Below are 25,027 nucleotides of genomic sequence, written 5' to 3' on the forward strand. Positions count from 1 at the left end.
TGTGGTTTGAATGAGTTATCATCATGTCTTGTTAAATAATGGATTAAAAAAAGGTCCAAGGGAGAAGGTTGCAACAAAGTCCAAAGTTTTCTTTAGGTAATGTGTATTTGTGTGTGTTCATCTTTTTGCTTTTGACCACTAGGGTTGGCTACTTGTCCCTCTCGCCACAAGACGCTCAAGTTATTTGTGCATGTATGGACAGGACGTCAGGACCAGTTCCTGCTTCTGTAGCCTTCTCAGAGGCTGGAAATTTTACTGTATTAAAAAAAATTTGTAATGGAGAAAATTCCATCTGCTGTGTTGACAAATAATTATATATATTTATAAATATATATAGCCATCAAATAATAAATATATAGGTTTTGGACAAATGCTCTAAAGACATCCAGGTCTCCTCTTTTAAAAAGTTCCAGTCCAGTCAGTCCAGACTAATAATTACTACCAGATGGCTTACTTGCTAAAGGGCCATTTTAGAGCTTCAACCAATATTTTTTGGAAAAAAAAGGAGAGTAATTCAAAATTACTTTTTAGTTACTTTTATGGGTGAGGGTTGACAAGCAGTTTCATGTTTAATGTCCTTGCTGTTTATAAAAGATCACAGTTTAAATTTAGTCAAGATTTGGTAAATGTTGCTTTGACTTAACAATGCCATTCTAAGTCAAAGAAAGAGACCATAAAAACTTTCATAAACAATTTTGGTATTAGATTGATAAAGCTCTTAGAAATAAAAAATAATATAGATTTCATTTATTAGGTAACTATTTAACCTAATTTATGCAGATAATAGTTTTGTTAGGTGAGTTGGATAAAAAAGATGATAAGACTTTTAACAGATAAACTTAACAAGATTGATGAGTACATCTAAACTCAATTAGTTTAGCTTTGACTCATTTATAAACTTAACAAGATAGAAGAGAAGCATTTGAATTATCTTACAATCAGTTATTTTTTAAAAGTTTTTGGCATTAAATCTTGGTGAAGCTTAATTTCAGTAATACTTTGATATGTGATGTGTGTACATTTAATATTAGAAGAACATTAAACATTAAACATTTTTAGAGTCTATTATGGTGTTTTGTACTCTTTTAATTTTTTGCTGTTGGTACTTAATTATATTTTAATCAAAATCTATCACATAATCTTTATAATATTAAATTATTCTAAAGAGTCATAAGGTGCATTATTTTATTAGGAGAGTATGCCAACCGACACGCCGACGATCGACGCATCGATCGTCTTTTGGAAAGAAGAGTTTTGAGCGGGGCTTTAATTAGAATTGGAATATTTTTAGGGCAATTGTCTAAAAGAGTCAGGATGAGCGGTGCTTTAATTAGATTTGGAATTTTTTTAGGGCATTCGAGTCAGTCACATCAGAGCGTCGATCGATATTTTTAGTGAATCGATGTTGATTTTTAGCCTGAAATTAAATTTTAAAATCATCACAAAGTTATTTTAGATTTCTAAACAAATAAATAAAAATTAAAAATTATTTGAAAAACAATGTGACGCATAAAACTGATTAATTAATTCGATCCCTCGGGTCCCACCGAGCACGTGCAGTCAACGGGTCAAAGGCATGGGCCTGCGTTAGCGGTACAGCTGTCAAACACGTGGAGAGCGGTGTTGTCGTCGCACGGGGTAACATCGATGCCTTATCTCTCACTTGGTGTCTCCTCGTCGCTCTATATTTTAATTTTTCGTAATTTCATTTTTTCTAATTTTATTTTATTTTATTAGTGAATTAATATTATTCAGCTCTCCTCCAAAAGCTAGTTTTTTTTATTTCCTATAAAAAAAATAAACAAAAAAAGTGGAAGAATGGATATATAATTAAAATTGAGGAAAGTACAAAATGATCCTACTGTCGCGTTGTACCCCACGAGCACCAAGTCTAGTGCCTCTCGGCATTTTTAAATTTAAAGCTCAAAATTAAAATATAAAATAAAGATGTTATCAAAGATACAATTTTGTATATGAGCACAACTCTTACTTTATTTATTTTTTCTAAATTCTTTAATTTGATTCAATATAATAATAAGTTATCATAATAATTAATTTAATTATTGTATTATTTTTCAAGTACTTGAGTTAGTGATCCCCATCTTACAGGAGAATCATGGATCACGACTCGCGTCTTAGGTTTCCTCTCTCACACGAAACAAACTATTATTTTAATCTTTCAATATGATTTTTTTTTTTAAAAACAAGGAATAAATGATATTTTTACTATATAGTTCCACGTGTTCTATCCGGATGCTCATGGGCAATCCATATAATGGCTCAGATGAATTTCTTACACTCTTAGAGTTTAATTAAGTTGGTTAAATTTATAAAATTAAATTAATTAAGTCATTTAACTTCATTATTTATTATTTCACGTAGACCATAAAATCATATAAAATCACGTACGTTGCGTTGCGATTGGATATATACCCACTCCAATGGCTTAATCCAATGAAGTGGTTTCGGATAATTAAATTAAATCGAGAGTGGGGAACCACCGCGATCATAATTTAACCTCCAAGGATTTTAATTAATTAATTGAGAAATTATAATAATCCTTTCGGCGCTTTGTCTTGTCGGAAGCCATGTGCATCCTAATTATCCTTTTAAATCGCCGCTATAAATCCACCCACCAACATAATTAATTGTTAATTAATTAAGATCCCGTCACTTTAACGTAATGCTTCATTATATTATTGCTTAAACAAACAAAAGGGGATCATTAGCTTAATTAACTATCGAGGTTCGATGCTTATTAGTAAATACAGTGGACGTTAGGGTTTATCTGAGCCGTGAACGCGACACGACGCGACGCGTGTTGGAATCGTGGAAAGGAGGACATGACCGGGAATATAATAGCTAGCCAGCTAGGCCAGCTGTTCCATTAAAAGCTTTCACTGTTTAAGCAACAAATCTGAAACTAACTAATTAAGATCGATGATAATTACGTTAGTTAGTCTAATGATAACTGGATTACTACTTTGTAGAACTTTTTGTAATTTTTTTTTTAAAACTAAATATGATTCTTGAGAGTCATATATGGGACCCGGTGTTTTAGCATTCACAAAGTCATTAAAATTTAGAATATTATATGCTTATATATGAAATAAAAATATATATGAATTTGTAAGAATTCAATAAAAAATTGTTTTAATAAAAGTCTCAATTTGAAGGAAAATATTGCTAAATAAAGATGTCCATTAAACATTTTGACGACCTTTTTAAATTATTTTAGCTCGAAAGTGTTTTAAAAATTTTACTAGATCCCACATGTTCAATATATAATAATAGTTGTGTTTGCCTCAATAAATAACATTATAAAATAATGCCAGACTTCATAGCGAGTTAATTTTTTATTTTATTATTGTTTTTTGTTTGCTATGAAAGTCAATTGTGATTTATGCGATAGTCTATTTTCAAACTTCGACATCTGAATTAATTAGTAAAGATCTATGAACATCTGAATGATCCAAATATGCTTCGAATATACCTTTCTTGGCGCAGGCAAACATCTCCAAAAGCAGAACACTTGCAAGATTCATTTTCTTCTTGAATTTGGAGACGAGATCATGGTATTTAGAAAGAATCATGAACTGCGTACCAGTACTGGCTTAATCTGAATCTCTGAAATATATGTAAATACTAAATACTTAACAGGAGAGATTCTTATTAGTTCAAGGACCATAACATTGCAAGAAGCTAAGTCACAAGCAAACAAGAGGCTAGTCAAAACGAATCCGAAAGCCTTAATTCTTTCATCAGAATTTGCACGTATCTTTGGTGGATCTGTTGTACTTCAAATGGCACTTTACGAGTTGACCGGTTGCAAGAGCTGAAATAAGAGAGAGTTCCCCAGCTAGAACTGCACCTGCCACAACAGCCGCCAGACGCTTGGAGTTTTCCCCCGGGGTTTCGCTTCCACCCTTCACTCCGAGCAGGTCCAGGCAAGCAGCCTGGGAGGCCAACTGAGTCCCACCTCCCACCGTGCCAACCTACACGTCGAGTAGAAAAATTTTACATCACATGCATGGTGATTAACCGATAAGATGGTTATTAATTATAGAAATAAATTTTACCTCGATGGATGGCATGGTCACCGAGACGTGAAGATTCTGACCGTCGTTCACTGCTTCCATCATAGTGATGCAGTGAGAACTCTCTAGGATTTGGGCTAGATCTTGGCGGCCGGTGGCGACGAAGATGGCAGACACGATGTTGCCGGCATGTGCATTGAACCCTCCGAGAGATCCAGCGACCGCTGAGCCTGCGAGGTTCTTAATCACGTTGAGTTCCACGAGCGTGGAGACATTGGTCTTCAGAACATTCTTCACGACTTCCTCCTCGATGACTGCCTCGCAAACCACTGTTTTGCCTCGTCCTTCGATCCAATTCACAGCGGCTGGTTTTTTATCGGAGCAAAAATTACCTGATCGTCGATCAAATTAAAGGAAGCATGCATATATTTATACCTGAGCAGAGGTATAGACATTATTGTTAAAAAAAAAAATTAGATAAATATTGGTCCGAGTTTTTTGGCTTTGTCCGAGTCTTTTGATTTAATCTTTTATTTTTTTGTTTAATCTTTTGTCGAAACGGTCAATTGTAAAGGCCTATAAATAGGCACTGCTTTCCCCTTCCATGAAATACAATTTGCAAAGTTATTTGCTCTATCTCCTGTTTTTTTTGTTCCTCTACAAGGTAACAGTGGTATCAGAGCCTCTTCACCAGCCTTGCACGGCGAGATCCCTCGACAACCCCTGGAGGATAAGTCACCAGTTTTTTTTCTGTCTCTGTTCTCTATACCTGCTGCAGCAGCTTCGCCATCTTCCTTTTCATCACCGACATATCGTCGTGGGAACCCATCGGCAGGAATTTCTCAATTGCAGACTTCTGCTCCGCTGCAAAAGCATTCAGAAATCTGTGCACGGCAAGCTTTTTTTTTTCTCCTCCTTCGTTTTTCTCCCTCAGATCTGTGCACAGCAATTTTTTTTCTCTCGGCGTCGAACACCGTGAACCCATTGAAAAGGAGAGAGTTCTGCCACACTGTAAAGGTCACCATATTTCCTGATATTCGATATTTTTTTTCCAATTTGTGTGATCACTTGTCTCTTCAATGGCATCTGAAAATAATTTTGTGCAACCTGCGATTCCACGCTTTGATGGTCATTATGATCATTGGAGCATGCTCATGGAGAATTTCTTAAGGTCCAAAGAATATTGGACGGTCGTGATTTCTGGAGTAGCAAAATCAAAAGAAGATGCTGCGCTAACAGAAGAGCAATTGAAAGATCTTAAAGCAAAGAATTATCTCTTCCAAGCTATAGATCGTTCGATCTTGGAAACCATTCTCTGCAAGGATACTGCAAAAGATATCTGGGATTCTATGAAAAAGAAGTACCAAGGCACGACAAGAGCTAAGAGGCAGCAGCTTCAAGCACTTCGTTCAGAGTTTGAAATGCTCCGAATGAAATCAGGAGAATCAGTTTCAGAATATTTTTCAAGAACGATGACAATCGTCAATAAAATGCGGATCCTTGGTGACAAGACAGAGGATGTTCTCATCATCGAAAAAATCCTTCGATCTATGACACCAAAATTTAATTTTGTTGTCTGCGCCATTGAAGAAGCAAATGATGTAAGTACACTTTCAATTGATGAATTACAAGGTTCATTATTGGTTCATGAGCAGAAAATCAATCAATATGAAAAAGAGGAGCAAGCATTGAAGGCTTTATCAGAAAATCACTCTACAAATTATAGAAGTGATAGAGGACGAGGAAGAGGCAGAGGTCAAGGAAGAGGAGGAAGATACAACAACGATCGAGGAAACCAACAACAAAATCAACATCAAGAGAATTATTTTCAAAGAAGAGGACGTGGAGGTTATTATTCAACAACTGATAGAACAAAGTCAGCAGACAAGTCCAATGTTGAATGTTACCGATGTCATAGGTATGGCCATTATAGATCAGAATGTTACACTAATTTGAATAAACAAAATGGAGATCAGACTAACTTTGCAGAAGAAGAAGAGAGAAGTATCTCTTTTGATGGTATGTCATGAGAAAGAGAAAACTCAACGACATGTATGGTATTTAGATACAGGTTGCAGTAACCACATGTGTGGGGAGAAGGATACATTTTCTGACTTAGATGAAACCTTTCGCAGTTCTGTCAAATTTGGCGATAACTCTACAATTTCTGTTATGGGAAAGGGAAAGGTAACCATACAAGCAAAAGGAAATACTACCCATACTATCTCTAATGTTCTGTTTGTGCCAGATTTAAAGACTAATTTGCTTAGTGTGGGTCAACTACAAGAAAAAGGATATGAAATTGCCATTAAAGAAGGAGTTTGTCGCATTCAAGATGCAAAGTTGGGTTTAATTGCGCAAGTTAACATGACAGCCAATCGTATGTTTCCGCTTTATCTTCATACTACATCTCATTCATGTTTTTCAGCAAAATTTGATGATGAGGCATGGTTATGGCACTTTCGCTATGGACATCTAAATTTTAGTGGATTAAAAACACTAAAACAGAAGAATATGGTAATCGGTCTTCCTCAAATTGCAATTCCTTCTCAAGTTTGTGAAGAATGTGTTGTTAGCAAACAACACCGTAATCAATTCCCCCAGGGAAAATCTTGGAGAGCAAAGGCGGCATTGGAGCTTGTCCATTCAGATATTTGCGGGCCAATAACACCACATTCTAATGGAGGTAAAAGATACATAATTACCTTTATTGATGATTATAGTCGCAAAATATGGATTTATTTTTTGCAAGAAAAATCCGAAGCCTTTACTGCTTTCAAAAATTATAAAGTACTTGTCGAGAAAGAAATTGGCAATTCGATTAAAGTTCTGCGTACAGATCGTGGTGGAGAATATAACTCACATGAATTTGCAAATTTTTGTGAGAATCATGGAATCAGAAGACAACTTACAGCTGCTTACACACCCCAACAGAATGGTATATGTGAAAGGAAGAACCGCACTATTATGAATATGGTGCGAAGCCTTCTGACGACAAGTGGTATTCCTAAAAATTTTTGGCCAGAAGCAGTTAATTGGAGTATCCATATATTGAATAGAAGTCCCACATTATCTGTTCAAAATATGACACCAGAGGAAGCTTGGAGTGGAAGAAAACCAACGGTTGATCATTTTCGGGTTTTCGGATGTATCGCCTATGCTCATATTCCAGATGAAAGAAGAAAGAAGTTAGACGACAAAGGTGAAAAATGCATTTTTCTTGGTATAAGTAATACATCAAAAGCTTATAGATTATATAATCCTTGCACTAAGAAAATCATTATAAGTCGTGATGTTATTTTTGATGAAAAAGACACTTGGCCATGGAATCAAAATGGTGTTAAAAGAATTATCCCAGCAGATCTTGATAATGATGAAGTACAACAACCTATGGAGGATAAGCAACAAATCCCAGCAGATCTTGATGATGATGAGAAAGTACAACAACCTATGGAGGATAAGCAACATGAGGAAGTCTCTCAAAATACTCCTATAACAGATCAAAGTTCAATAGAAGTAGAATCACAAAGGCCACAACGTGTTCGAAGAAGACCAGCATGGATGTCTAATTATGAGGTGACTGGTATTGATCAAGGTGATGATCCTCTTACACATTTTGCTTTATTTTCAGATTGTGATCCTACAACCTTTGAAAGTGCCGTTAAAGATGCAAAATGGCGTAAGGCGATGGATGATGAAATTGAAGCCATTGAAAGAAATGATACTTGGGAGCTGATTGATCTTCCGAAAGGACACAAAACCATTGGTGTAAAGTGGGTCTTCAAAACAAAGATAAAAGAAAATGGTGAAGTTGACAAGTATAAGGCGCGTCTAGTAGCTAAGGGATATAAGCAAGAGTATGGAATTGATTATACAGAAGTTTTTGCTCCTGTTGCAAGACATGACACAATCAGATTGGTGGTTGCATTGGCGGCACAAAACTCGTGGCCTATTTACCAACTAGATGTCAAATCAGCATTCTTGCATGGAAACTTGGAGGAACAGGTATTTGTAGAACAACCTCTTGGTTATATTAAGATCGGAAATGAGCATAAAGTATATAAATTAAAGAAGGCTCTCTATGGATTAAAACAAGCCCCACGAGCTTGGTATAGTCGCATTGAGTCCTATTTCTTCAAAGAAGGCTTTCACAAATGTCCATATGAACATACACTCTTTATTAAAGTTGGAGATAAGGGGAAATTGCTCATTGTCTGCTTATATGTAGACGATCTCATATTTACTGGAACTGATGATACCTTGTTTCAAGAATTCAAGAAATCTATGATGGTTGAATTTGAAATGTCTGATCTTGGAATGATGCATTACTTCCTTGGCATGGAAGTAGTGCAATCAACTAATGGAATCTTTATTTCTCAAAAGAAATATGTGCAAGAAATTTTGAACAGGTTTCAAATGAAGGATTGCAATCCTGTAAGCACTCCAACTGAGTTCGGCTTGAAGCTAAACAAGGATCATGAAGGAAAGAAGGTGGACAGTACAATTTATAAGCAAATTGTTGGCAGCCTGATGTATTTAACTGCGACAAGGCCAGACATAATGTATCCAGTGAGTTTGATAAGTAGATACATGGAAAATCCAACAGAAATACATTTGTTAACTGCCAAGAGAATCCTTCGCTACTTACAAGGAACTAAAGATTTTGGATTATTCTATAAGAAGGGTGAAAATTCAGAGTTGTTTGGGTTTACTGATAGTGATTATGCAGGAGATCAAGATGATAGAAAGAGCACTTCAGGTTATGTATTTATGTTGGGCACAGGGGCTGTATCATGGTCTTCTAAGAAGCAACCAATTGTCTCCTTGTCAACTACAGAAGCTGAATTTATTGCTGCAACTGCTTGTGCTTGTCAAGCTATCTGGTTGAGAAAAATTCTTGAAGAGCTTCAGTTCAAACAAATTGAAGCAACTACAATTTTTTGTGATAACAATTCTGCAATCAAACTCTCTAAGAATCCTGTGCTACATGGCAGAAGTAAACATATCGATGTGAAGTATTATTTTTTAAGAGATCTCAGCAATGATGGAACAATCAAACTGATTTATTGCCGAAGTGAAGATCAAGTTGCAGATATACAGACCAAGCCTCTCAAGTTAGCTACATTTGTGAGGTTGCGTGGTCTACTTGGAGTTTGTTCACGTGCTGCTGTTGTTTTCTCTTAAACTGATTTCTGTCGATTTCAGTTTAAGGGAGGGTGTTAAAAAAAAAATTAGATAAATATTGGTCCGAGTTTTTTGGCTTTGTCCGAGTCTTTTGATTTAATCTTTTATTTTTTTGTTTAATCTTTTGTCGAAACGGTCAATTGTAAAGGCCTATAAATAGGCACTGCTTTCCCCTTCCGTGAAATACAATTTGCAAAGTTATTTGCTCTATCTCCTGATTTTTTTTGTTCCTCTACAAGGTAACAAGTCCTTCTTCAGTTCATCCAACACATATTCTACACCTTTAGAAACCATGTTCATTCCCATAGCATCTCCAGTGCTGCAACTGAATCTGATGTAGATATTCCTCCCAGCAAGTGCACAATGAATACTCTGTAATTTTGCGAATCTGCTAGACCTATATATATATATATATATATAACAGTCACCGATCATTATAATAACCCATGCACCACAACTGTGATCGAATACCTGTTGAAGACCACGGAAATGGTCTCGAAATTGCTGGGGTTTTCCAAAAAGGCCTTCAGTTCAGCTGCTCTCCTCGCCGACGGCAATCTCACGACCGGTGCCCTCGTCATCCCATCTCTCAGTAGAACACTCATGGCGCCTCCAGATTTTGCTATAGCCTTGCAACCTCTATTGGTGCTAGCGACCAGGCACCCTTCGGTGGTCGCCATTGGCACGTAGTAGTGTTTTCCATCGAGCAGCAGTGGCCCTGCGATCCCCACCGGCAGCTGAACATACCCGATGGGGAGTTCACAACACTGGTTCAATATCGAGGCATAGTCGAACCCATCGAATGGCAGTCCCTCCAACGAACTTCCAGTGATCCTCCTCAGAGCCTCCCTGCGGATCCCGACTGCCCGCCGGCAATCTCCAAGCTTACCTTCCAACTCATAAGAAGGGATTGTTCCAGCCACGACAGAGGATATGAGCTCCTCGTCGTTAGAAGAAAACTCTGGTATTCTTCGCACGGCAGAAGGGATCAGGAAGGTGTCCTCCTCATCGTTGGAGTGGACGAAGGCGATGATGTCAAATGCCTGCATGGCGGCGTCGAGAGATGGGGAGGGGAGGGGAGGCAACTGACTGCTACACCAGCCACAGTATAGGAAGAAGAAGAAGTTTCTTATACTAGAATGATCGATAGCTGTTGATATATAAAAATAATAATCCATGCGAAAATTAAAAGAACATTTATTTTTTTATTTTTTTCCTTTTCTTTTGTGAATGGAATTATTTCTTTTGTTTCTTTCGAAGGATAATAAAGGAATAACATTTCATATATTTGTTTTTTTAAAGGTGGTTGAATTAAATGTCGGATGAGATGTGATAAATTAAAGAGTATTGAGTAGGAGGAGGTTCAAACCTTTGCTTGTTCCACATCAAAAGTTGTTGAGTTCAAACCTTTAGCTGAGCTTGACAAGCAGCGTCCATAGACTTGAGATTGCTGTATCAATGCAAGAAACAGTCATGTAAATATACACTTTCTATTGGATTGTCAATCGACAGTAAATTTTTTTTTTAAGTATATGAAAATTGAGGTTCCCATGAGTCCAAAAAAGAATCAATGAATAAAAAAGAATCGAGACAAAAAGGAAATTACAACCAGAAAATAAGTACAATTATGTGAACAGGGTGACAACATCTCTCCTATATCCCCTAACTATCAACATCCTTGGCACATTCTCAACTAAGAGATCCATGTACTCCATGTAGAAATACGCTGGGTGATTTAGAGGGGGTGGAGGGAGGCTGACCAACACGACAGCTGCCATCCGTGAGTATCCAAGTATCGTTGAATTTAACTTCAGAGTCGTATAAAGGAACTTATCGACCTGTTGCTCATTTACAATTACTGGCTTCCCATCAGCCATCAAGGGTTTTCCTTCACTTTTGGCTGTCTCCTTCATCTCAGAAAGGTACTTTGCAATTCGGCGTTGTGCGCCCGTGAATGCCTCCATCGACTCGTCTTGTTGACCTGCATTGTTAGCATCCAACTCCCATGACTTCATTGTTATAACAATTACCTCAGCTTGCATGCGGAGGTCGTAAAGGAACTTCTTAACATCAGCCATGAGAACTTCGGCTTCTGTGTCCTCTTCGGCAATGCAAAAGACTTGAATCTTGCAACCCTCAAAACTTTCTTTTGTCAGGAGGAGCTGGGATAAGAGAAGCATGAGCCCTCCATCTCTCACGATCCAGTAGAGGTCAATTGTGCCAAATTGTCTTTGATATTCACCCGGCCATTCGTCGAGGCCCTTGACAATTACAACTGCTTTGTTGGCGGTAATGCAATCATTGATGATGCTGACAAAAGTAGATGGAATCTGGAAGAGGTTCTCCCGGCGCCATATTTCAGGGTATCGCATTACTATAATATTGGGCTTAAGGTTGCCTAGTCCCATTGTCTGGACAATACCACGAAAGCCGTCAGACATTGTTGGAGCAACTATAATCTCAGCTACTCCTTCACAGCGTTTGTAGTTGATGTAGGTGCTCAGCTGACGGCTCATGACCTTGGCATCCTCTGCCAATTCATGATAGTCACCATCAATAATTGAGACAAAGATTGACATCCCTCGACCTTTCTTCTTCATGCAGTTAGCAAAATCTGCTAGTTTTGGGTGACAAGGAACATTTTCAGGTAGCTTTCCCCACGGTCTGCAGAAGATGAGCGGGATAGGGTACCAATTTTTAGGGTGTACCTGGTTTGCTGCAACAAAGGACAGTTACAAGAAACCAAACATTCGTAGAGGCTCTGCTAAAAGCCGATTCATGACGGTTGTATTTATAACATCCAGCAAAATATGTATTTAGCAGCATATTTTTCCTCGGAATCATAACAAACCAGTATCTTGTGAAGGCATACCTCCCAGTGATCGAAGGCTTCGCAAGGCTAGTTGAAAATAGGCACTCTTGAATCCATCCCCCCAGTCTCCAGCCTTCCCTTTTTTGCTCACATAATAATATATGAGGCTAGCAAGGGCCAGAGACACCACAGTGAATGACCAGGATATCAGGAACATGATCACTGGACAGAACAAAAATAATCTTAGAAATAATAAAAAAGAGATGCCCATGGACTACTTTTCTAAAGCTAAACAATTGGGGGACAAGATATTTACTTTACAATTTACTATTTCTTGATAACTAGTGCAAGAAGCAAAGGAAAAAGGAATGAGCTTACAAGCAAGATCTAGCTCAACACACCATATATTAGTTCTCAAATTCCATGTTAAGAAAACACAACATACTTGCAGGCGTTCAATTTAGAAAAAAGAATCAAAATGTAAGATCATTAAAAAGATGAAAGCAAGAGAGGAAAAAAAACAATCATGAATTCCATGCAGAATAGAATATCATATGGTTGATCAGATATGGCCCATTCTTTTTCAAATTTGTCATGAATTTCACAACAAAATGACGAATGTAGTACTATATATTAAATGCTCTCTGATGAAAATAAAACATGACAGATCTAAAGAGTCATTAGAGGATTTAGCATAACAGCATCAGTCACAACCAGTAGCAAGCCAATTCACTATTGATGTAATAAGGTAAACAAATTGATGTATAAGAACTTCCACAATCTTCTTGCCGAGTGTTTCCTGTTAATTTGTACAAGAAATATCTGAAGCCATTGAGTTATGTGGTAATTACTAATTCCTTTGTATTTTCAAACTTGCTTTTTTCTTTTGTACACTGCAATTTGATCTAGAAGTGGCACATCCATTCGATGTAGTTTGTATATTATACAATTTCAAATCAGACACCTCAAGATCTAGTTAGGCTAGCAAAAAGAGATGACTTTCTCCATGCAAAAGGGCATACCAATGCAAAGAGATGCTCCAAGAAGTGAGAGACTCCAATGGTGAAATTTCCATCTAGGGCGCCAGCTAGGAGCATCAAGTAGGTCAAGAAGGAAGCTAGATAAGTTGACTCCAGCATAACAAAGCAGGAAGAACATAGTTATAGTAGGTGTTATCATATCCAGGTTTCCAATTATAACACAGCTGATACAAACACAGGCAGTAAAGAGAGTTGCCAAATGAGGTTCTCCTTCTGTGGCCATGAAATATTTAAGAACTGGGAGAATGTCATCGTTCGCTATTGCTGCGAGCAAGCGTGGTGCACCTGTCAAACTCTGAAGCGCTGCACCTAAAGTGGAGAGAACAATCCCAGCATATATAATTGCTGGAAAGGGCCAAGCAACTGCAGCAGTAAGAAGCCTGCACAATAAGGGAATAGGTCCAGCAACGAGAATAAACATTTAGGTTTGAAACAGAGGAATATTGCAAGCATAAGAGTTTAATGTTACAGCCTTCGAGGCACTTTTTTCTTCAAACCAAAGAATATTGTACTGTACACATTTGGCCTACTTTAACATAGTGTTAACCTAGCATAACTACGTTTTCAAGTTAGGAAACAACTTAAGAAGCTTTATGATGAGGAAATCATAAAAATACCATATAAACAAGATGATTAAGTTAATCACATCCACATGTTCTTCCCCTTTTCAGGAGCTACAAAACTCTTCTTTCTGGCGTGTAAATTCCTGATAGACAAATTTATGCTCTTATAGAGACAGCAGCTTCAAGTGCCAGAGTAGGGTACAAAATTGCAAATTCGCAAGACTAAACAGAAGCAGGATTTGCAAGCAAGGTGATAGATTCTGTAGATGTTACAGGATTTTAAACTCTCATGCACTATCTATATGATAACATAGGGAAATTTATTTTACCGATTTGTCAGTAGCTCTTCTCTAGTGGCCAAGGATCCAAATAATATAACTGATATAAAATATAAAAAGGAGGTAAGAACTGTTGCAGAAAGTGTTCCAATTGGTATAGAGCGCTGTGTATCCTTCAAAGAGGCAGATCGGTTAGAACCAGCCATGATTCCTGTTACAGCTGGAAAGAATAGACCCACCAATGCACTACAAAGCATAAAAAGAGAGAATAGATGTAAATATAAAGTTACTTCTTCACAATTTTAACGTACATATTATATATACACAAAAGGGAAGGTGCCTAAGCTAAATCCCAACCTAATACATAAAGCAAACATAGCCAACTAGCACAGATGATATCCTGCATAAGAAATTTTAATATGAAATTTGAACTCACAAGCTCTTACAATTCGGATATTAACATACTAATCTAGTAAACAAATCTACTACTGTCTTGTCGACTTGGTTTTGAAGCTTTGATGTTTCCAAAAGCACAGTGAGATGCAATTCCATGGAACATGCTTAAATTCTCCAAATGAAAATAACAAAAGCTGAATACTCTTGTCCATCAAAGTTTTATAATATAGTGATGATATTTTACTTCATCGCAGCATACAACTGTGAGTTACTTATATTCATTAAATTTTGTGCTTTGTCATAGCACAGCCACTTTCTACTAGCCCCAGAGCACAAGATTTCTTATCAGCAGGTCTTAAGCAAGGACCTTAAGGCAATATTCAATTCAAGCAAGCAAATAGGGATGCCCCTTTAAAAACCATACGCCCCTTTAAAAACCATACTACTATACCTCACCATTATTCCTATGGGAAAACATAGATATGCTAAAAGTAATAAGACTTACTTAAAATTCCAGTATATAGGCCCTTCTGGATCAGGTATTCCGGCATTTGTAGTGAACTGATAATCAGAACTCCAATTCTCTTTGAATGTTTTTAATCTCAATCCAGTTATACCACCTGTTCCAGTCTCCAAAAGAGAGCAACATATGCATGAGAGTCCACAAACAACGAAAGAAAAAGATGCAACTCATCCATAGAAGAGTTTAAAATTGGCATACATAAAATAGTTATCAATTTTGATAAAAAGAACAAAATAATAAAGGAATCTTACTCGAGTCATCACTCCTTGGACCTGAAAGAGCTCCAATGAATATGCAGGAAAGTGAAAAAAGTACAGGAATCAAGAAAGCTGGAGCTACCCTGTTTATCATCTTTACTCCTCCAAACACAACAAAGCAGAGAAGGATAGTCACAATAACTCCATAAACTTGCAGGTCACGCAAACTTGGAGTTGATATAGTTGTCATTACTTCAGTTATTGTACCATCAGCAGCAGTGCTGTTAGTGATGAGTGTGACAGTCTCTAAAAACAGCAGAAGAAATACAATTAATAAGGATAAACAAGAAGAAATCAGATAAATGAAGCATTGGTCCTTGTTGCATTAAAAGGAAAACATATCCTTAAACTAACAGTGTTCTACACCAAAGAAACTGGACCTAAAAAATATATTTTCAAGCATAGTTTAAAATTTCGTAGAAGGAGAGTCTTGACGCAACGGTAAAATTTCGTAGACTGTTCTTTTTCCCGACCCCACCTAGTGGGATAAGGTTTGGTTGTTGTTACAGTTTAAAATTTCATACCATACTGGGCAAAGCAAGTGAAATTTATTGTTCCACCCGCCGCCCGACATCGGTACCAGCATCGGCACAGCGGACCACCACGATCCCGCAATGATCTCCACAGAATCGCGGAGGCGCCACAATCCCGCAACGACCTCTGTGGAATCACAGAGGAGCCACGATCCCGCGGTGACCTCCGCGGAATCATGGAGGTGCCATGGTCCTACGGCAACCTCCACAGGCTTGCGGAGGGGCGTGATCCACATTTTTTTCTTTTTTTTTTAAATATTTTATTTATTATTTTATTTGTATTTTTTAATATTTAGGTTATAATTTTATTTTAAATTAATGTATTTTATATTTAAAAAATACTGAAACCATATTGGCATAGCATAATACGGTACCAAAATCGTATCGTTTCAATCATAAACTCAAACTCCGATATAGCTCGAAATTTTAAACCATGTTTTCAAAAATATTGTGTAATGTTTCAATGGAAAGTTTTTGTCTTTCCTAACATAAAGTGATATTTTAGCAACTTTTCAAAATATCTCTACGATTCTATTGCACATCTGAATAACATCTTTTGCGTAAACTTTGGCCATTGTTTTGGTTTAGCTATCTATGTAATATTGTGTTTCAGAATATTTGTCTACTTCTGCATGCTTGTATATGAGGAGATAGTTTGATCTCTCCTGCTTCAAATTTATTGTATTTGGTCAGGAATTAACTGTCTCATTTCAACACTCATCTTAATGGCTGTTCTAGTTGTCCATGTTTTGTTACTCTTTCTACACACCAAAGAATTAAACTCAGCTCATTTTGTTATTTGCACTTGGCTAACATCATCCTCTCTTATTATTGCCTATTTTTCCTTAAAATCAATTTCCCATACAATCATACACTGTACTTTTTCAATATCACCAAATAGATACTGCAACAATCTAATCTCATATATTATCTGCAAAACTATGATCACAGTGCCCATGCAGACTCTGTTTTCAACTGTTACAGAGATTATTAGTGTTAATTACCCTAGGTAGTCCCCTCTATTTATGTTATTATTCATCACTGTAAAATTACAAGAAGATTCTTAGTATGTATGACATTTACATTCCCCTTGAGCTACTTCAAATATATCATGAAAATCTAGCTGGTAACAATTATATTCAATTCTAGAACATCATAAGGATTTTCTTAGCACATCTGCTCCAAATGCGATGGCGATCTTATTCAATTTAGCTCTCCCTGATGAAGTGACGATACTTTGTCCTCCCATGGAACATTGGATTGAAATCCAAGCAGTTTGATCGTCATAATACAACTTTATAAGCTTCATGAGAGCATGTCTTAACTTGATTACAGTTCTTTGATCCAAGTGAGCTCACATCCGTTAAGGCCATAATTGTATACTGTCTTCTCCCTTTCATTAGCTAAGACAGTCTGCTTTTTACTCTTTGAGGAAATTAAATTATATCTTGAAGGTTGCTTGATATTGTGAAAGACAACGACTAAGATAGAGGTGAATTGAAGTAATCTTGTCACAAGAGAAAAAAAATGTCAAAATTGTCAGCGCAAACAATGTATCCCTTAACCATTAGGCAAACTTTTAGCTGGCCTACAATTCATCATAAGAGCATTTAACAATAAAAATCAACTTGTGGCCCATAGTAGACTTTCTAGGAGAAAGAGGAACCAACTCTACTATCAACTCAGATAGTCAGATCCCAAAGAACCTCTGAGACAATCTGAGGAATTTGTTTTGAAGAAAAAGAGGGCAAAAAGAAGAATATTTAAGTGACAGTGAAGCATAGGATAAATAGCAAAAATACTTTTGTGAAGACCAATGGGAAGGTTCATGTTTGAGGCAGAATCTGAGGTACTTTTGTGAAGAACAATGGGAAGGTCCAAATTAGAGGCAGAATCTGAGGTGACGTTAGGCGAAGAGAGGATCAGAGAGTTCTGAGGACTTGTTGTAGCATGCCTAAGTCTTAGCTTTTAGTTATACACAAACAAAGGTGTTTCATTGGTCTTGTACAACATGGTGGTAGGAGGTATGAGAATCATAAATTTAGGAACCAAAGCATGTCTTGCACTACTCAAGAAGAGTGTGAAGAGTTGATAAGAGAGCCAATTGAAATAAAGTAACCTTCATAAATGCATGGTGTAACTTAGGAGATAAACAAGGTAGCTCTTTTTGACACAGAAGCAGCTAAAAAAAAAAGACACACTTCATAGATCGAGGTGTAACTTGTCTTATTCAATAGATAATAGATGGGCAAAGCTACTACAATGTAACACTTATAGGAGATGAAAATATAGAGCATCCCAGGGCTCAATTGACAAAAGCTGAACCTCTTTGAGCTAGGCTAAGACATCTATTAGCCCAATCAAAGAAAGTTCAACCTGTTTGGTGGGCTGACCAAGATGATAGGCATTCTAAATTTAGGCTTAAAGACATGCTGATCACTGCAATGGATCGGCTCAACAAGTTATTCACTGAACATGGCAGACTTGAGTCTACTGTTAGCTAGGATTGTGGGTTTGGCTGTTCTAGGGAGCCCGAACACACCCATAAACAAAAACATGTGCAAGTTCGGATCTTGCTCTTCATGCCAAAAATCCCTACTTAATGAGTTTGATGTTAGCAACAGTGTTGTGTGGATGGCCGAATGAGCTGAAATAAAAAAAATACACATAACACAATTGCTAAGAAGCTTATGTAACATGGTTGTGAATCCTCATTCCTACTCCATAGTGTATGAATCGTTGATGAGTCTCTTCCAAAAGCCCACTATCTTTCTTCTTTGTGGATACCCTTTGAAGGTGGAAAAACATCTTAGCACAAGAAGATATAATGAGCTTAGAGGAATTACAATTAAAGACTCAATAACGTATATCCAATCTCTACGTCCACCTTACATGCCCCTTTAGCCTTTGCACCTTCAATATTTACTTGTCGCTATACTGATCTATCGAATCGTTGATCAGTTGACTGGTTTCCTGACAGCTTCAACCTGAATCTGCCAACGACTAGTTGAGTTGACTAAATTCCATAACAATTGACTACTCCACTATTGCCCTTAGGTCATTCGATCATTACAAGGCAACTTTGCACATCAATGATTCCTTCAGACTTTCCTAATGCATCAAAAAATTTCATTAGTGATTGACTAAAGATCAATTAATTATTTAGTCGACTCAATCGCGAACAAAAATATTCTATTCGTCGGTTGATCAATTTGAGTCGACTCCTTAATCAACTTAGATCACCAATCGACTATATTCACCTCTAGTAGACTAGAACCTGATTATGATCATCCTAATGACAGAGTTTCACCTAAGTTGAGATTTATCCTCTCCCAAGGATACATTATCTCAACTCTCACAATCCGCATGGTAGAGGCTACCTTCCATAGCTTAACTTCTTCACCAAGGTCATCTACCATCAAATTACTCATTCTTTGAATGCATCGAGTACACAACTCGTTTTATATGTCATCCTTCACGCTTCACCTACATACTTCGCCTTCTTCCACGTGTCATCAACATTGCACCTTGATGCTCATCTTGTAGTTCCTCAAACGTCCCATATTATTCTTCTCAAATCTCCAATGGACCTCAAGCCATCGAGCCAACCAACTTAGCCGCGCCAACTCATCCTTCACAAGCTGCTCCAACACCACCTTGGTGCTTCTCGTCCTGCAGTCCCTCAGTTGCCTCATGTAACCTTTTTTGATCTTCATTACATATTTTTACAAATGAGCTCAATTGACAATACTAAATTTTTACTAGCATTGTAATTCATTGAAGGTGATTCACAAGGGTGATTGAACTTTGCAATTTCAAAGAATACTAGAGGTCATTGTAATTCAACAAACTTGTTTACAATAAAAAAAAACATAAAATTGTTGTATACTTAGCTCTAAATATATGCACATTTTTTACAACCAATATCTTCTTGCAATCTGATTGCAATTTGCATTGTATTAATAATGGAAAGCGTAGGTCAAAATTTACAAATCTTGAAAGATTAGCACACCTAATAGGTAACCTCATGTTCAATCTGGTGGTTTGATCTTACACAAACTGAATATCCAAACCTCAACTCCATAAGTGCATCAAATAGAAGAGATTTATTTTATCTTATTCTTTCCTATTTTCTGGTGAGCAAAGAAATCTAACTGCCAACCTAAATTACCTCTAAACAATCCAGCAGCAGGCACAGCATCCAAGAAGGTCTCCACAGCTCCCAAGACATACCTGAAGTCATTAAAAAAATGAAGAAGTAGCAAAGAAGCAAAAACTGAAACCTACATGCTCCATATCTTGTGATTAAATTACTTTCGCACACATTTGAAACAGAGAAACAGCAGAGATCTAAATATAAAGTGTGAAAGAAAAATACAAACACTATGAAAACGAAAACTAGATAGACTTACATAGCACCAGCAATTGCATTGCCAAGGAAGAAGCATAGTCCGATGCTAACTCCAACTTCTGGACCCAAGGACCTACCAATGAGATAATATGGCCCACCTCCCTGAATGTTCAAACTAAATGTTAACTCAAAATTTGTTTAACTAATAATCCTTGGACTAAATATATCAAACATGCAACAAGGAAGGAATATAAAAGATATCATAGTTATAAACCAAACAAAGCAACCTCAAATTCATGCAATAGAACATTAGAAACATAATAGCATAGTAAGTTCAATATTAATTACAAAAGACTGCTCGAAATCTTCAGTTCTTCCCAACCTGGATCAATTGCTAAGACTTGTTTAGACTTCCTTTAAGTTAGTCTCTTTCAAGGTAGTATTTGATTCTTTGACTCTTCATCTAATTTCTTGGTACCTTTGTCAGATACTAACACATGGATACCAACTCCAGGTGAACGCTCATATTCCTTCCTATTGATTATGTGTAAAAAAATTCTTAGGGGCAATTGCCTGGTGTCATTGACACTCACATTGAATGATTGTACTAGAGTCAAGTAGTATAGCTAGTAGTTTCATGCATCTTAAAGAATGCTTACTTCAGTTTTCCAAGCAAGACTGGGATCCAAAAGCTTTATGGGCCTGGATCCAAAAAACTAAATACTAAATCTCTCCAAGAAAAAAAATGTTTACCTTCATTGCCCCATTTGTTGCAATGGCACTTAGTGATATTGTCGTTAAGAAAGTGCATGATCCACAAAATGCAACCAATAGAAGACCCTCACCGATGCCAGCCATGCCCACAATCCTACAAAAAGAAATACCAAATATTATCGCCTACAATCAATAAGTTTCAATGAAGATCAAATCAATGTATTCTTATCAAGTCCAGCAGACTCCTTCCAATATAAGTTTCGGAGCACTCTGCATTATCAAGCCTCTGAACAACTGTAGCAGCATTGTGTCTCCGTCACCTTCAGGTGTCTTTTCAATTTTATTTTAATATTTGAGTTTCCTTTTAAACATAGATAATATCAATGTTCTTGGTTGAAGGAGCATTAAAAGTTGTCAGTTACACATGTTATGGTCTAGTTTCACATGAGGTACTTTGTCTTTGAGTATTAAACCAAAGTCCTATAGTGTAATAATTCTCCCTTTAAAAATTCAATACAGTTTTTATCCCTCTTGACTGTTAGAACGACTAGTGTTGTTCTATTGGTTATCATGATACTTAATTGACATGTTAGATACTAGGAATGTCATTATTATGTTACAGTGTTGAAATAAAAACGGCACTAATGCATTCAAGCTAGCATTGGAAATTGATTAGTCAAATTATGATGTAATTCACCAGGTAAAACGGATATAGTATATGATTCCCAAGATATTCTGGAAGCAAGGTACAAAAACGCCCATCATAGTCCCGAGCTTTGAACTGGCAACCTGCAAAAAGAAATATTGACAACCAACATGACAGACAGTAGTATGGTTGTGAATAATCTGTAATATAAAATTCACCTTAGATTTGACTTAAGAAGTTGTAAACTACAAGACAGAAGCGTACAAGAGAGTCTAAACACGAACTTACAGACAAAAGAAAACATTGTATACAAGGAGACTTTGTACAGTACATAAGCTTCTGAGACTACATTGACGTTCAATTTCAAAGGACAGTATCAACCAGATTAGTTGTAAGAACCTTAAAAGTTGTTGCGAAGGTCTCAGTTCAAAACCTGCCTTTACCTAAATGTGCATGTTTGAGGGTTCTTATAACAGATGTTACTCTATTTTCAAGTGTCATCTTCACTAGAATAAATGTCTAGGAAGGCCAAAAAATAAGGTTAGTCCACCAAACCATCAAAGGTACAGGTCATAACAGCAACATTGAATACCTGAAAACGTACTTGCAGACTTGCTTCAAAAAAATGTAGAGTTTCACAACCTAAATTGTTTTCTCAAAACTGACAACCTGCAACCATGGTTCTATCCCATCTCAAGTTTTACACAAATATAATTGAAAATTTTCCAACAAAACTGAAAATCTAGTGCAGGACAATCAACAACTTTACATAAAACAACTATTCTGCACATCGTTGTTCCCATTCTCCGTATGAATGTGAAGCGACATAATGATGCAACCAATGGAGGGAGATGAAACCGGTGGTGCACATCCACCTTATCATATTTAATAATGTTCACCATCCACTGTCCTATGTTTAGTCAGCTCAGTTTCCTTGTCTTCGCATATGATGAGATATTAGATGGTATGAGGTCAGCAAATAGTAAATATTATTGCACGTGTGTAAATATTCTTTTTGGGCCAATTCTTGGGGTTTAAGTAGGAGCAAATATGTTGCTTTTCCTGAGGTTGTCAGGGAAAGGGATCAATTCAGGTTGCCATACTTGGTTTACTTCAGCAGCTATAATGTTGGAAGAAATCTGTGGAAACATAAGGTTAAACGAGGTATTGAAGCAGGAGATGATGTTTGAATAAGTAAATTCTACCAATGCCAGTAATATATATATATCCAGAGATTTTTTCCAGATAAAGCAAAGCAAATTACAGAAGTTATAACCAGAAAACTGGCAAGAGTACCTTTGGGCTCCCAAGAGCAATGGATATGTCCTCACCATCTCTTGGGCATGAGGGTGTGGGTGTTTGAACGTGTTCCCCTGTCATACTGTAATGATTTAATCAATTAAAATTTGAAGAAGATGGTTGATCCAAGGTTTAAATATGTATAATTCCAATTGTACCTAAAAGTCAGACTGGATGGTTACACAAGTAACGTGGGTAAACCAACTATATGCCAAACTAGAGCATTTCAAAACATTTCTCGTCAATATACCAGAGAGATAAATACATATTCAGTCCAGAAGGTCTGATATTAATACTGGACTGGAGTTTATACCTTGGTTGCAACAATATACCAAACATACAGATCTGACAATGAATTAGCAACTAATTGATGATTTATTGAGCAATGACAACAAAAAAAGGAGGATGAATGTAAAAAAAAATAGCGGATTCCAATTTTATGACATACCGTTTGAGTCCCAGTCTATTAACAAAATCAAAACCAAATAGTTCCAACTTTGATTCCCTTTGGACATTGTTAGATCCATCATGACCATGGGAGAGACCTTCTATTGTATTGGGAAGATTCACCGACTTTGATGGTACCCTAATTGGCCTACAGAGGAAATAAAATGTATATATTTTCAGCAATCAACCACGAAAAGAGCAACATAAAACTTATGCTAGCCAAATAAACAGTAAAAGTGAAGGTACACATTCCGCATAAGTTGTTTCTAAAAAAATCCATATTTATCAAAATTTTAGAACATTATATTCTATAACCTAGCATGCGAAATAGGAAATCCAATCCTCGATCCCGCAATAAACAGAAGTTGAGGATTTGTGACAATGAAAGAAAAAAGGCTTCATAAGATATGCACACCACAGTAGAACCAGAATGCAGAATGCATCAGGAGTTATCCTGATGGTAGAAATGAGGCCTAAAAGGATAGATGTAATTGCTATTGAACCTTACCAAACTAAAAAATGCAACTCATAATGAGTTTATCATTGAGCATTCATGAAAATTAAACAAGATCCTTTCACATTGATTATAAGAAAATCTTCAACCAAGCTAATGAAGTCATTACAACTCAACAATGATGTGGCTTGCACACATTAATTATGGCTCAAGCCAAGAGAATTCAAAGGGACCTCATCTCAGCTTTTGAGTATTGCTTTTTATATGCCTATATATATTGACATGTTTATTGATGCCTATATTCTGTAGGAAAATTGCATCCCTTTATTTCATCACTTTGATATTCTACATGATAGGACATCAGCTCCTATCAATTTGGTATCAAAGTGGGGATCCTCAACACTTCCAATCATCTTCACATTATAATTCCTCCATCACCATCACCGCTACTATCATTAACACAATATCATCATCATCCCATAACACCAGTGATATTCATTGCTAGCAACAAAGTTATCAACAGCTCCATCCTAAATCTCCCCAACACGGTTACGATTTTATTTGAAAGGTTTCCTTTACAATTTTCTTATTTGTTTATTTCTATTAGAAGAATAAAAAATATGCTTGTCAATTCTAACACAATGGCAAGAAGGCCAAGGCTCACTTTATGTATGTCATTAACAAAATCAAGAGGAAACTAGAGGGATGGGTGGAACACATGCACTCAATGGTATCAATGGTAGGCTTGATCACTTTGGCTCAGACAATTATAACGTGAGATCAGGAAATGATATCTGATATCAAATTTCTTTGGCATAACTTGAGACGCGGTGTAATATGTCTAGCCCAGTCCAAGTAAACAGGCCACCAAGCCCATATTGTGCTCACATGGCCCATCGACACCACTACATGCATATCACTCTATCCCAATGAACATGAATGAGATTGTAACTCCTGCTGCTCCCTTATGAGATAGCAAATTGGTACCAAGTTACATATAGTAATTAAATTGAAACTATTATAAAATAAAACAAACTGTACTAGCAGAAGCATGATAAGTTAAAGATGAAGCTCATAAGTAATAAGAAAATGATTTTGAGAATGGGACACCTATAAGACACAAGTTACGGAATCAGTGGAAATAATAGAAGTTTCAAATAAGGAATTACTTCAGTGGTATCTCTGGGGACAATCTAGACTCCATAGACCTCATTTGAACACCGGATCCTTCATGAGAAACCATAGGTCTATGATTTTGTCCATCGCTTGAAGACATTTCATCGTCTGCACTTTCAATTTCACCATTGCCCATCATCAACTATATTGAAAAATAGTTTAGCAGACCTGTAGAACATCAACAGAATCAGGATCACAATAACTCATTAATTATCAACAACAAAAAAAAATGTTCTTATCTAGCAAGTAAAACAGCATATAAAATATGGAAAAAGAATTATGAAAAGTAAATCATCTGCGGGTCAAGGATCCAGGTG

The 25,027-nt window shown here is 36.7% G+C and overlaps 2 protein-coding genes across 3 annotated transcripts; both read right to left on the reverse strand.

Annotated features, from left to right (window-relative positions):
* Window positions 1-3,761: 3,761 nt before the first annotated feature.
* On the reverse strand, window positions 3,762-10,270 carry LOC141837598 (3-hydroxy-3-methylglutaryl-coenzyme A reductase 3-like). The gene is made up of 5 exons (XM_074724979.1): window positions 9,693-10,270; window positions 9,458-9,618; window positions 8,897-8,917; window positions 4,080-4,429; window positions 3,762-3,995 (listed from the first exon to the last, which is right to left on the reverse strand). The coding sequence occupies exons 1-5, from the start codon at window positions 10,268-10,270 to the stop codon at window positions 3,762-3,764; spliced, it is 1,344 nt and encodes a 447-aa protein (XP_074581080.1).
* A 576-nt stretch (window positions 10,271-10,846) lies between these two features.
* Window positions 10,847-24,849, reverse strand: LOC141839195 (cation-chloride cotransporter 1-like). 2 transcript variants are annotated; one of them, XM_074726888.1, is made up of 13 exons: window positions 24,704-24,849; window positions 23,082-23,228; window positions 22,631-22,715; window positions 21,386-21,477; window positions 20,728-20,842; window positions 20,036-20,136; window positions 19,795-19,856; window positions 15,085-15,336; window positions 14,816-14,930; window positions 13,966-14,160; window positions 13,056-13,453; window positions 12,094-12,255; window positions 10,847-11,937 (listed from the first exon to the last, which is right to left on the reverse strand). In XM_074726888.1, exons 1-13 carry the CDS (start codon window positions 24,847-24,849, stop codon window positions 10,847-10,849), a joined length of 2,961 nt encoding a protein of 986 aa, XP_074582989.1. The 2 variants fall into 2 exon arrangements, with proteins under 2 accessions (XP_074582989.1, XP_074582988.1); XM_074726887.1 differs by having other exon boundaries at window positions 22,619-22,715; window positions 24,704-24,846.
* Window positions 24,850-25,027: the final 178 nt, after the last annotated feature.

Source organism: Curcuma longa, chromosome 11 (assembly GCF_044706935.1).
Source record: "Curcuma longa cultivar G26 ecotype Majalengka, Jawa Barat chromosome 11, ITB_CL_G26_1.1, whole genome shotgun sequence".
Taxonomy (NCBI): domain Eukaryota; kingdom Viridiplantae; phylum Streptophyta; class Magnoliopsida; order Zingiberales; family Zingiberaceae; genus Curcuma; species Curcuma longa.